The sequence below is a fragment of the Cervus canadensis genome, chromosome 24 (assembly GCF_019320065.1).
Source record: "Cervus canadensis isolate Bull #8, Minnesota chromosome 24, ASM1932006v1, whole genome shotgun sequence".
Taxonomy (NCBI): Eukaryota; Metazoa; Chordata; class Mammalia; order Artiodactyla; family Cervidae; genus Cervus; species Cervus canadensis.
Genome location: NC_057409.1, coordinates 7,411,537 through 7,425,756, shown reverse-complemented (window position 1 = coordinate 7,425,756; position 14,220 = coordinate 7,411,537). Strand labels below are relative to the sequence as shown.

Here is a 14,220-nt window from a genome sequence, read left to right as displayed (position 1 = left end):
AGTTATAATGTTATAAAGTTTTCTCTCATTTGATTCTCACAACTATTGATTTAGGAAAATAGGCAGTTGGAGGTTAAGGAGATTGCCTGAGGTCACAGGCCAGTAAGCAGCAGTTCTAGGGTTCAGATTCAGTGGTTTAAATTCTGAAGCCTACACTCTTAATCAGAATGCTGTCAGGGCTCCCTACAGACCTCAGTCTTCCAAAATCCTAGGACAGAAATATGCTACTATCCTCCTTTTATGGGCAAGAACACAGAGATTCAGAGAGGTGGAGAAACTTACCCAGGACACACAGCTAAATGAGAGATGGAGCTGGGATTGGACACCAAAGCCCTTGCTCTTTATCTATCCTACAAACAGCCTGGGAAGTCCTGGTCTGTGGGAGGCTCTTCGCCCTCACACTGCATAAGCCCTGGCTGATGGGAATTTGAAGGGTACAGTTTAAAAGTGTGTAGTTTGGATTTTAGGGAGGAAATTGGAGGAGATGAGGGGATGCCTATTTCTCAGGGAAGGGAGTTGGCTTCACAGGCATAGTTTAGCTTTGTCAATGCTCTCCAGCCCAAACCCACCAGGAATACACCTACAGTCTAACCAATTTAGGTTTCTTGACTCCTGACAGTGAAGATGTACACCATGGGGAACTGTTTCAGTAAGTGGGTGTCAAAAAGGAGCTATTACAGGATCGGGGTTGTGAAGGGTGATGTTAGGAGGGCTTTAGGAAGCAGTGCTTTGCTTTGGATTAGATGTTGTCAGGAAGTGGGGCTAATTCTATAACTGGGGATCTTAATGGTTGTTATCTAGAAGGAAAGAAGACAAGATGGAGACTAAAACTGTGATTGGTAAAGAAGCAGGAGCCACTCATGTCAGGTGGATGGTTGGTCTTTATCGTTCAGACAATGTTCATGCTTTGTCTGTGTTTGGACATGACAATGGTGTGGTCCCTGTTTGTGTTTTGATCCATCAGGGTCACAGAACGTCCTTGTCTGATGCTGATATTCTGTGAAATGGTCTATGTTCAACCAGGAGTCCCAAGGCCTGGCCATGAGAGCCAGGCCAGCTCCTCCTCGCTGTCAGGGACTGTTTTTCTCCTTCTCATTTCCTAGAAGTCTTGCAGGTTCTGGAATTGTTTAAAGCCTCTCCTAACTGTGACATACACTGAATCTCTGGAACTTGAATGCCTCTTGCATGGTGGCTACTGGCTGGTTGTGAAGATGTCAGTCTGGTGAGACCAAAAGCCAGGAGGTCCTGATGCTGACCAGGGAAACCAAGCAGCTAGAAAGGTAACTCTGTTTAAGGGTCTCCTTTCTGTTCTACCTGGCATCAGGTCAAACAAATGTTTGGAACTTTCAAAGTTTTTTTTTTTTTTTTTTAAAGCAAAAGTAAAGTGAAATCAAATTGAACCAGGCATCTACCATATCCCAAACACTGTGCAAGGGACCTTTAACATACTATCCCACTGAGATATGGGAGATGGGATTTGAATCCAGGTCATCTGAACTCCAAGCCCATGCGCCACCTCATAGTACAGAACCCAGGCCTACTCAGTCCTGACATGCCTTGGCAGGAGGGCAGGGTCTCCTTTCTCCAACACCCAGCTTCCCACAGGTCACGAGGCACAGAGAGAGTGAGGGCCACATCCACAAACAGGTCACAGAATGTGGACATCTGAGATCAGCTTAGGTTACCTTCTATCTGCTACCAGAAAACATACCTGGCATGTATGCATATGCGAATATATAGATGTATACACATACACGGTTTATAAACACACAAACACACATGTACATACAGATACTTACACACACACACACACACACACACACACAGAGTTGACACCTCACCTATCTGGAATTCAGCTATCCAGCGCCCTCATCTATCCGGAACACAGCCGAGAAACAAGGAAGTAAGCAAAAAAGGCATCTGAGCAGCCAGATTAGATGTTTCAAAGGTCCATGCACCAAAGCTCATGCATTTAACTCCTAGGAGAAACCTTAAGGCCCCAACTCAGAGCTTATTCATTTTAATTTTAATTTTATATGCGATTTGAACAACTTGGGTCAAATGAGAAGATTGACACAGAGTTGCTATTAACAGGCAGGCTGGTAACAGCAAGAATAACAGACAACAGTTTAATAGCAAGAAATGAGGAAATAATATAAAAAGTAGACACATAAATCCTGGGCCAATTAGATCAGGGGCACCTCGGTCAGCCCTGAGAACATGCCTGCCTCTCGAGTGCTATATTAAGTAGTATTCTACGTCATCACTGCAATTGTATTTTGTTCATGAGACTGTCTTAATGGAGGGTGGGAGACTATGTTTTGGAGAGAGTTCCATCTTCTATATCTAAAATAAAAATTAAATTTGAGTTAAAGTGTGAAAGCTAGTGGTCACTTGCATCCTAGAGAATTTAGACCAGCAAATCTAGACGAGGCTGGGCCAACATATAAACTTCTCACCTGAATCCCCCGAGGCTGAAAAGAACTGTCCAGTTTTCCACAAGCCCCACCACTCCCTTTTGTGCAGTATTCGGCTGATTCGTACATTTACGTTCCTACCATATGAACATGTGCTTCTTGGTGTGAACCCTGAGTTCCCTGGGGTATTAGACTTTCCAGAACAATCCACTTCCTTGTGAATCTGAGGAATGGAGTTATGGTATTTGAATTTCAATCATCCTGTTTTCCTTCCCCTCTCTGATCATTCCATTCCACTGAGATGAATGGATTTTTCCTCCTGTAGGCATGAAGTCTCATGCTGTGGGTCATAATTATACCCAGTGTGAATCAGGATGGTCTTTAAAAGATCCCCCAGTAGACATGGCAACTGACAAGATGTGCTCAAAACCAGTCGAGGTGCCTTAGCCATTGCCTCCTCTTTTGCAAACTGATATCAAACGAAAAAACTAAAAACAAAAAAGAGAGAGAGAGACAGTCACACCATAATAGCACAGCACATCTTCCCTGTAACCAAACCCAGAGGCCGGTTGTCTCTTTTTAAATAGGAAGTAGCAGTCACTCTATGCGGATGGGCTGGCCAGCTGGACACATGGGATTTGACGTTACCTGGCATGGCATCCATGGAAATATAGGGCTCGAAGGGAATGGCCTTCTTCCTATTCCGTGTGATTAAGAAGACGCCCAAGAACGCGATGAGGCACCTGGTGAACACACATGAGGGAGGAAGAGAAGCAAGGCCAGAGTGAGGCTGGGCGGAGGGTTCAAACACAGGTAATGGGAGAAAGGGCAAAGGTGGGCTGCAGGCTGCAGAGGGCGATTCATTGCTGAGCAGCCCTGAGAAGTGGCCGGACCTGGGATCAGCAGAGAGCAGATGGGAGGTGAGTACTAACAGGCCGTGTGGCCACCCAAACCTCAATCAGAACAAACCAGGTTCCCTTGGGACAAACCCTCACAATTCTTCACCTCCACTTACCCTGCATCAGTCCTCTGCCTTTAAAAGTGTGTGTTTTTTTTTAATTAAAAAGTTCTTTAGAGCCTAAATTCAATCAGTATAGGAACAGAGAAAGTAAAAATTGGAAAGCCCCTGGACAACCTCCAGTCCCCAACACAGGTGTATATTCTTCCAGAGTCTCCAATCTTTTCGTTTTGGTTTGCTCTTTTCTCCAGAGCTTAGGTAAACAAGCACACTTTCTAAAAATTGAGGTATAATTTACATGCAACAAAATGCACAATCCCGAAATGTGGATCTCAGTGACTCTTACCTGTGCACACACTCGTGGGATCACCACCCAGGTCAACAGAGGAGTCATTTCTATCCTCCCCACCCTACTGTAATTTATTTAACTTGTATTTTACTGATGGGCATTTAGGTTGCTTTCAATTATGTGCTTATACCATCGATTTTAAAATGAATAAACACCCTTATACAGGTGTCTTTATGTCCCATTTCAATTACTTTTCCGAGATAAATGATTAGAAATGGAAAGCTGCAACAAGAGGCATGCTCACTGAAACATTTTACTAATTGAGAGGCTAACACTGACGTATATATGCTACTACTGTGTGTAAAATAAATAGCTAGTGGGAAGCTGTTGTGTAACATGGGGGCTCAGCTCAGTGCTCCGTGATGACCCAGGGGGTGGATGGGGTGGTGGTGGAAGGGAAGCTCGAGAGGGAAGGGATTTACGTATCGTTACAGCTGAGTCACACTGTTGTACAACAGCAACTAACACACACTGGAAAGCAATTATCCTCCAACTGAAAATTAAAAAAAAAAAAAACGCGTTGCTGATATTGCCAAATTGTCCTCCGACATCAAAGAACTTCTCACACTGTGGCAGAGAGCTGGTTTCCTCTCACCAACGTGTGACATTACCCATCCTGTTAGTTTTTGCAAAATGATGGCGTCTTGTGTGGCGTCTTGGGGCTTCCCTGGTGGCTCAGACGGTTAAGCATCTGCCGGCAATGTGGGAGACCTGGGTTCGATCCCTGGGTTGGGAAGATTCCCTGGAGAGGAAACGGCAACCCTCCCCAGTACTCTTGCCTAGAAAATCCCTTGGACGGAGGAGCCTGGCAGGCTACAGTCCACAGGGTCGTGGAGAGTTGGACGCGACTGAGTGACTTCACTTTTCTGTGTAGCTTCAATATGTATTTCTTTTTATTAAATTCTTCTTCAATATGCATTTCTTTGATCGGAGGTGAGGCTGAGAGTCTTTTCATGGGTCAAAATGTGATGTGTTCGAAATGACAAGGAAATGGAAGCCCAAAAGAGAAGCGAGGAAAAATAAAACCCTTTAGGGGGCGAAATGCTCAGCTCTGGGGACAAAGCTCCCACTGCCAGCTGCTCCTCTGGCTCAAAGGGACTGGCTTAGAGGCTGGAGCAGGGGTGGGGGAGAGGGGCAGCCTGCCTGCAATATGGGGGTCGGGGGGGCAGGACAGGACTCACCCCAGTGCAAACATGCAGACGTGCAGCACGTCCTGCCCGAGGAAGTCCAGGTAGAAGACGGCGCCTGAGCAGCGAACAGTGGAAAATACAAGTGAGCTCTTTTCAAATCACCTACTGGCCAGTCTGCCTAGGATTTGGTGGCACTCGCCTCTCTGCAGGAAACCAAAGGGACCCAACATACCAGGACTGAGCCTGCTAAGGTATTGAAGAGGGGACTTAAAGCCCTTTGGGAGAACAGATTGTCCTTTCCTCCCCTACCACCCCTCTTACCTTCATCTTTTCTTCTTTTTCTTTTGAAATAGTATCATTAACAGATGTAAAGAAACAGCAGAGTTCCCGTGTACCCTTCACCCGGCAACCCCCAGTGACATGATACTATGAGCTAAAAACCTTACTTAGCAGTTTTTATGCAACTCTTTTCCCTCGTCTTTCTTAAGACGGAAAACCAAGGCTTTGTGGTTAAGCCATTGCAGCTTTCCAACCTCACGCAGTTGGCAGATGTCACGCCCCGTGGCACAGAAGTGCCATGGGCCCGCCGCCCTCAGCCCGCAGCCGGCGTCAGTCTGGACTCATGTCACCGCTCACAGCCCCCACCCTACTCGCCTCTTGCTGCACCCAGAGCCTGACTCCCAGCTCAACCACGGTGTTCCTATTCCTTTCACCCTTGCCTGGACTGAAGTCAGTGGCCATGACTGAAACTTCCACGCGATCCACATGAGGTTAGCTTTCCGGCTGCTCTGGGTCAAGCCCTACTCCATCCCTGGTCCTGCTCATGGCACAGGCTTGGGCTGCATGCCCTCTTATCCTGATCTCTGTAAGCAGGGTCTGGCCACCACCTGTCCATACTGCAGAGCAAAGCAGACGGCTGTACGGCTGGGCCTTCCTCAAAGGGAGGCACGTCGCCTCTTACTGGTCTTTTTACTCTGAAAATTTCAGTCACCACTGCTACTTACAAAAAAACTCTGATATGTCTGTAGCCTCTGAAGCCACCTCAGAAAGCAAAAGAAACAAAAATATGGAGGTGAAGTAGAAGAAAAGGGGAATGTAATAACGAAAATCACTTATTGAGCACTTGTTTTATATATATATGTATATATATATAATTGTGTGTGTGTGTGTGTATATATATATACACATATATGAGATTTCTAAAAATTATATAGAAGAAATACATGGTCACTTGGCCAGTGGAAGCTGTGGAATTAGCAGATGATGGTAAAAACTGTTAATGAAACCTGGCATAAGCAGTACAAAGTAAGGGACATTTGGACTATGCATATTTCAATTCTAGTCCAAATATGACTATACGTATTTCAATTCTAGGCTTCCCTGGTGGCTCAGACAGAAAAGAATCTGCCTGCAATGCAGGTGGCCTAGGTTTGATCCCTGGGTCAGGAAGATCCCCTGGAGAAAGGAATGGCTATCCAGTCCAGTATTCTTGCCTGGAGAATTCCATGGACAGAGAGGAGCCTGTCAGGCTACAGTCTGTGGGGTCGCAAAGAGTCGGACGTGACTGAGCAGGTAACACTTTCATATTTCAATTCTAGGAGGAAAGTATTACTACCCCCATTTCATGAATGCGGAACTGAGGCTCAGAGAGGTGAAGTGATTTTCCCAGAGCCACACAGCTCTGTGTCTGTGCTGTGGTGAAAACCCAGGTCTCTCTTTTCCCACAAGACCATCTACAACTGTGACGGGCAGAACAGCTCAGCAGAATTGGCCTTCTGATGGAGGTGGTGCTCCCTTCCCCCGCCCCAGGGTAGTGAACCTGCTGTCAAGGTGGAAGACAGAAATCTGGCGACCGCACCCTCACCTGCGGTGATGGCCACGGTGGTGGACAGAATGTAGCCCACGCTGGCGATCAGAGAGGAGTCATACATCTGCGAGGCTTGACCTAAAAATCTTCAACACAAAGGAGCTCTAGTTAGTGCACTGTGGGGGGATGTTGGAGGGCAGAGGAGAAAGCCAGTGACTGTAGGCTTGGTGTGAAGAATGAAGACAAGCCATGAAGGGCACTCTGCGGGTTTAGAAAGATGCCAGCCTTGTATGCCTCCCGGGCCGGGGTCCACACTTAGCTCCCATTCCTCCCCCGGACACACAGCCTGCAGTTCACCCCCTTCTCCTTCCAGCACCTCTGCCCACATGGTTCTCATCACTGCAATGCCCTTCTCCTCGCCTCTGTGTGACCTGCATTCCCAACCCAAGCCATGCCTGATCCCTTAAACATGCCAAGAAACTCTTGGAGCACTTATCACTAACTGCCTTGTGCTGTCATTATTTTTTTAAAAACACATTTGCTTCTTAATTCAACAGTCACTGCGATAAATATAGGAAAAAGGAGAGAGGAAATTAGAGGGTCATTCCCCATCTCTCCATCTACAATAAACTCTTTATCATTTAGGAGTATATTCTTTGTCCATTCTCTGCAGGGGATGACAGAGGATGAGATGGCTGGATGGCATCACCGACTCAAATGGACATGAGTTTGAGTAAACTCCAGGAGTTGGTGATGGGAGGCCTGGCGTGCTGCGTTCCATGGGGTCACAAAGAGTCGGACACGACTGAGCGACTGAATTGTAACTGTACTGCATAGCATTGTGGTTATTATTGCAGAGTTGCTTACACCAAAACACACTTCCTGTCCAACTGTAATCCCAGCTGTCCCCCTACCAGGGCTGTGAGCACCTTGAGTTCAGTGACTACCGCTCCCGTCTCTGGGTGCAGAAGGCCCAGCCTGGGCCTAGTACACAGCAGGCCTCGGTAAATGCATGCTGACTGCCTGAGTGAGAAGCCGCCCGGTCATCTCTATAACCCTTGGAGGACACAGCACAGAGCCGTGCACCGGGGCTCAGGGGTCCAGGATCACTGTAGGAGGACTAAGCATACTCATGACTTGATCGAAAAGTTCATCCGGGTTTTTCTGTAACATCTTAATAATTGGCATAATAATAGTAACAAAATAATAACTGGCATAATAATAGTAACAAAAATCATAAAAGAAGCTAGGGTTTGGCTTCCCAGGTGGCAGAGTGGTAAAGAATATGCCTGCAATGCAGGGATGCAGGAGACATGGGTTTGATCCCTGGGTCGGGAAGATCTCCTGGAGTAGGACATGGCACCCCACTGCAACATTCTTGTCTGCCAAATTCCACGGACAGAGGAGCCTGGCATGCTGCAGTCTATGGGGTCACAAAGAGCTGGCCAAGACCGAATGACTGAGCGCGTGCATGTGGTTATTCTGTCTGCAGACGAGGACTCTCTGTCTTAGAGAAGCCTAGAGGAGGGGGCTTAGGGCAGAGGGGCGAGGGGCGAGGCAAGGGGAGGGAGTCAGGTGGCTACGTTCACCCTCAGCTCCACCCCTTTCTGGACTCTCGCAGTGCCTCACGTGCAAAATGAGGATGAGGGCATTGTTGTGGGGGCCAAGTTAATTCAAGCTCGTGGGAAGGCGGTGGGAGCAGAGCACCTGGGCAGCAGCGGTCACCCCTACGACCCCGCGGTGCTGTGGGTGGAGGTGAGCCCCGGCCGCTGGAGCCCGGGGCCTGACATGCCGCACACACCACACAGTCCTGCACTGTCCACCCTCCGTCCCCACGCGGATCCCTCACGTACCCGCCCAGGCTCCCTGCTGGTCACCGGTCTCAGACGTGAACGAGGCCCAGGCCTCCTACCCTAATAACTCCTGCTTTTGAGGGAGAAACCATCATCTTGGCTCTTCTACTTGGGAAGGCTTCTTGAGGACAAGAAATAACAACTGCTTGCTCTTTCTTGGACGACAAACAAATGCCTCATGGGGATGGCACAGCTCTTTCTGGAGGTCCCTGAAACAGGCACCTGTCTCGGTCCAGGTGGGAAGGGAGGCTGACTCTGATCGCGTGGTTCTCACATTTTTAAGGCAGAGAGAGAAAAATACATCCACTCGAGGCTCTTCAAGTGGCACAAAAAGCCCTCCGTATGATAACTCAGCCAATGAGCGACGCCTCTCGCTCCACAGTGGATGCCAAACCCCGACGACCGGCTGCCTGGGAACGTTCTCCCTTCCTTACAGCTTCAAAAACAACTGTGATCGGACCCAGAAGCTGGAAGAGACCTTTGTGGGGAGGCCCAGGGGAGAAAAGACTCTGCAACTCACGCGGCTTGATAGACGGCAGTGGCCACCATGCAGACGACCATCACGTAGAAGATGGGGTAGTCGAGCTGCAGGTTCCCCTGTATGGACAGGACCAGCATCCCGGCCACAGCCTTCACCGTCACCACAGTCATGGAGCCTGCGGAAGGTTAACAGGGATGTATGGGTGCCTCGGGTGGAGCCCAGCCAGTGATCCACACAGTGAGAAGGTCTTCTGTGCTCTCCCATGGAAGCAGAGAGGCAGGCAAAACCCCAGCAGGGATTTCCAAACGTCCCTTCTGAACTCAATCAAAAAAGGGCAGTGAGTTCACATGGAAGCCCAGAGTGGCAGTGCTGTGTCTGGAACACGATGTCAAGGAAATCTACAGGGAAAATGTGATGTGTAAAGAGCTTTTTTGGTCTTTTTTTTTTTTTTAAATATTCATGTATTTATTTGGCTGCCCCAGGTCTTAGTTGCCTCCATGTATGATCTAGTTCCCTGACCAGAGATCGAACCTGGGTCCCTAGCATTGGAAGCGTGGCATCTTAGCCACTGGAATGCCAGGGAAGTTCCTTTTTGGTCTTTTAAAATGCTTACCCAGTTGTATTTTTAAAAACATTTCCTTAGACTAGAGGTCTCCAGATGTTTTAGAATGCACACCCCTACACATATGTACATACTTTTCAAATATGTATGTTGATTTATTTTAAAATTAGAGTCACGTAACTCTGGGCTTTTATAATATGTATATTATAAACCATATGCAGGAAATATACTTAAAAGGTGAAGAGAAAAATGAATACTGATTTGAATGCTTTTTTCTTCCCATATGCCCAGTGGACTGTCTTGCTCACCTCACTGTAGAGACCACTGCTTTACCCAGCGCCGCAGAAACGACCTCTCACTCTAAACTATCAGATCCACCTGCTAGAGGTCTGGTCTTCTGATTCACCAGGAGAGAAAATGTGGGACCATGATCTTCCAAACCACTTTGCAAACTAAATCATCAAGGAATGGGTCCCTGAGTCAGGCTACAATAGGAATGAATCCTCTAGAACACGAGGCTCAGTGAAAGAGGCTGGTGACAGATGGCCGCAGGGTGTATGATTCCACTTATATAACATGTCCAGAAAGGCAAATCCATAGAGACAGTAAGTAGATTAGAGACTGGCCATGGGCTTTCCTGGTGGCTTAGACGGTAAAGAGTCTGCCTGCAGTTCAGGAGACCCAGGTTTGATCCCTGGGTTGGGAAGATCCCCTGGAGAATGAAATGGCAACCCACTCAAGTATTCTTGCCTGGAGAATTCTACGGACAGAGAGGAGCCTGGCAGGCTACCGTCCATGGGGTTGCAAAGAGTTGGACACAACTGAGCGACTTCACTTTCTACTTCTACTTCCATGGGCTGGGAAGATGGGAAAATGAGGAGTGACTGCTGGTGGGCATGGTGTTTCTTTTGGGGGGCTACAAAAACATTCTAAAATTCAATTATGATGATGGTTACATCCTCTGTGAATGTACTGAAAATCACTGAATTATACACTTTAAACAGGTGAACTTTATGGTACGCAAATTAGATCTCTGTAAAGCTGTTTAAGGGCCTCCCCGGTAGTCACTAGTTGTAAAGAAGCCGCCTGCCAATGCAAGATACAAAAGAGATGTGGGTTCGATCCCTGGGTTGGAAAGATCCCCTGGAGGAGAGCATTGCAACCCATTCCAGTATTCTTCCCTGGAGAATTCCATGGACAGAGGAGCCTAGTGGGCTACAGTCCATGGGGTCACAAAGAGTCGGACATGACTGAAGCAACTCAGCACGCACAAAGCTGTTAAAAAAGAAATAATGGAACCCTATCAAACAATGACACGGATCTGCGTGGTCTACAGCCTGCTGCTGCAGTGGACTTGCTCCCGGAAGGACAGGGGGAACTAACACACAATGGGGACCAGTGCTCACCTCGTTTAATCCCCTTCCCAGCCCTGAGACCTGGGTGTACTCTGAGGCCCATGTTTAGGGGGCTGTGTGGCTGACACAGAGAGAGTCACTAGGAGGCAGTGGGGGGGGGGGTGGCACCCACTTCTCCCTCTCGAGGAGGAAGGGGTGCTTCTCACAGCTCTTCTTAGCAACTCTAACTCTATGCAGGCTGAGAGCCTTGCCCCAGTCTGATTTAGGAGCCATTTCCCCCACTGTACCCACTGTGCCTCTAAAAGGAAAAAAAGAGAGAGAGAAAAATTGAAATCAATTCTTGCCTTTAAATCCAGAATTAAGTCTTCACCTTCGACAGGTCTTACACGCATCCTTAGGGACTCCACTGTTGGAGCCCACTTCACCCCTGACTTCTCTGAATTAATTTCCAGTCGCCCCCTCCACCCTTACTCTGATTTCTTCTTCGTCACTGTTAATTGTCACTGCTCAAACTTAACACTATTTATGTATTTGTCAACCCATTTACTGTCATTTTCCGCCCTTTAGAATAACAGCAGCCTGAGGGGAGGGGTGTCTGCCTGGCTCACTGCTCAAGCTAGTTTGCAGCACCTCTCTTGGCACTTTGGAGACTTGGTATTTGAGCAAGAACACTGAACACTGAACCCTAACCCTAACCCTAACCCTAATGAAGAAACTGACAAGGCCCATAGATTGCCGGTGGGAATTTGCCATATGACTCAGTGAACTCAAACCAGGGCTCTGTGACCACTTTGAGGGGTGGGATGGGGTTGGAGGTGGGAGGGAGGTCCAAGAGGGAGGGGACAGATGTATACCTATGGCTGATACGTGTTGATGCAAGGCAGACACCAACACAGTACTGTAAAGCAATTATCCTCCAATTAGAAAAAATAAATTGAAAAAAAAAAAAAAAAAGAAACTAACAAGGTCTGTGTCCGGTTAGCAGGGACCCAGCCCTTGCAGCCTCTGATGCAGAGAGACCAGCCTGAGTCAGCCTCCAGCAGCTCCTGGATCCAGTGGCCTGAAGCTCGGTAAACAAAACCCATTATTTCCTTTTGGTGCTACTTAAAGAAAGAAATAAAGGAAAGTGAAGTGGTTCAGTCATGTCCGACTCTTTGCGACCCCATGGACTGTAGCCTACCAGGCTCCTCCGTCCATGGGATTTTCCAGGCAAGAGTACTGGAGTGGGTTGCCATTTCCTTCTCTGGAGGATCTTCCTGACCCAGGGATCGAACCCGGGTCTCCCGCATTGTAGGCAGATGCTTTACCGTCTGAGCCACCGGGGAAGCGGCAAAACAACCACCCGGACCCTCGCTTACCGAGTAAGGCCACCAAGAGGAGAATCACCACGATGTTGTTGGCGTTCCTCTCCTTGTAGAAGTACAGTAGCAGGCAGAAGAGAATGATCTCCACGAGCTGCGGAGAACAGCAAGAGGGGAGGTCAGCAGGGGGCCACCGGCGAGACCAGGAGACCCTGGTGGGCTGGGCTGGAGTTTATGCTGCGGACCGCACCAGCCGCAGGCCCCCTGTGTGGAGAGGGAATCGAAGCATTTCCCAGACCACTGCTAGACATCCTGCAGGGACGCAGGGAACGCTGAGTCCCTCCAACCCCCACCCTGCGGGCGGAGTCCACCTCATCGGGGGCTCTGAGGGTGCTGTGCCCGCCTTACGCCCACCCGTCTTGGACGGTCATGCTTCACCAGGCTGGGCTGGTGCCCCCCTTTACCGTTCCATGGTAACGCCCATTAAAACTGGGGAACTGATCACAGAGGGAGACGCCTGACTGCTCAGGAGAAGAGCTCTTCGGTAAAGTAAGTATATATATACCAGTTACCCACTAACCAGGCCACTGAGGTGTGCAGCTTGGCAGAGTCGAAAGGAGAGGACATCTGGAGTCAGGGAGGCCCGGTTCTGAGCTTGGATCTCCTTCTAAACTAGCCGGGTGACCTTGGGCAGGTCACTTAAGTTTTCTGAACCTCAGTGACCACCTCTGTGAAATGGGGATAATGACAATAATTCCTAACTCACAGGGCCATAATCACAGCTTATACTTAACGAGCTCATGAATCTGCCTGGCTCTCTTCTAAACGTGTTATCTTTACTCACTCAACTCATTAAATCAGCACCATAATTCTAGGAAGCAGATACTACTGCAATCCCAAGCTAGCAAATGGCAGAGCTGGGATTTGAACCTGAAGAGTTTGGCTCCAGGATGCATGAGCTTTCCCACTAGGCTATGCTGCCTGCAGATGGGGGCCATGTGCCTGTGTTCAGAAGATGCTCCCCATCAGTAGAATCCTACTGCCTGCAATGCAGGAGACCCGGGTTCAATCCTTGGGCCCAGAAGATTCCCTGGAGAAGGGAATGCCTAACCACTCCAGTATTCTTGCCTGGAGAATTTCATCGACAGAGGAGCCTGGTGGGCTACAGTTCATGGGGTTGCAAAGAATCCTACCAGAAAATGGAATATTAGAGAACTCTGAAGTTTGAGACATTCCCCACCCTTGCAGCAACAACTTGTCCTTTCTACTTCTTATAAAGGTCTAGACACTGGCAATACTCCTCCAGCGAGTGAAGTGAGCCCGGCACCAGCGAAACTGAAACAACAGCTCAGCTCCATTTGCCTGCCGTGACCTCCCACCGAAGTTTGTTTACCATAAAAACCAATACAGAAACATTAATGGGCATTTTAAAAGAAAAACACTCTTTTGATCCCTCATAATTATGAGACCACAAAACACAGCGGCTGTCATTTTCCTGTGTCTTCCTGTCTTTGTCAGTGAAGACCTATTTTATCTACTTGTCATCATCGTCAAAGCCCAATTTTGTGCTGGGTTGTTTTTAGTTACCTAAACAATTTTCATGTTTCATGAAGTTGTCATAATTATCTTTCATTGCTGCAGAATACACCATCAAGCAGATGCAGTTATTCCTCAATATTTCCAACTGATGTGCATGGATTCTGGCCAGGGGTAGGGGTGGGGCCAATTTCCCCAGCATTTTCATGATGCTTGAATGCATCCCGGGAGGCTGCTTGGCGTCCTATTGCAGGATGACTGTGTATGTGTTGCTGCCTCCTGACAGACCACGAGTTCTGTGAGTACGTCTCATTTAGTTTTTATATCCACGGTGTCTGGCACAGAGCAGACACTCATTTATTGAATTCGATTTGGCCAAATTCCTCCAGCTGCCTCACAGTCATGATGGAGGAGGATAAACTGAATTGGTCACTGAGCATCGGTCACATGCTGGGTGGTTCCCACACCATC

The 14,220-nt window shown here is 48.2% G+C and overlaps 1 protein-coding gene across 1 annotated transcript in view; it reads right to left on the bottom strand.

Moving 5' to 3' along the window:
• NIPAL3 (NIPA like domain containing 3) overlaps window positions 1-14,220 on the bottom strand; it is a 52,350-nt gene that overhangs the window by 4,888 nt on the left and 33,242 nt on the right. The window contains exons 7-11 of the mRNA XM_043445056.1: window positions 12,271-12,367; window positions 9,035-9,170; window positions 6,719-6,807; window positions 4,906-4,969; window positions 3,066-3,160 (exon numbers count right to left, since the gene is read on the bottom strand). Coding sequence (XP_043300991.1) covers window positions 3,066-3,160; window positions 4,906-4,969; window positions 6,719-6,807; window positions 9,035-9,170; window positions 12,271-12,367 — 481 coding nt within the window. The remainder of the gene's footprint in view (window positions 1-3,065; window positions 3,161-4,905; window positions 4,970-6,718; window positions 6,808-9,034; window positions 9,171-12,270; window positions 12,368-14,220) is intronic.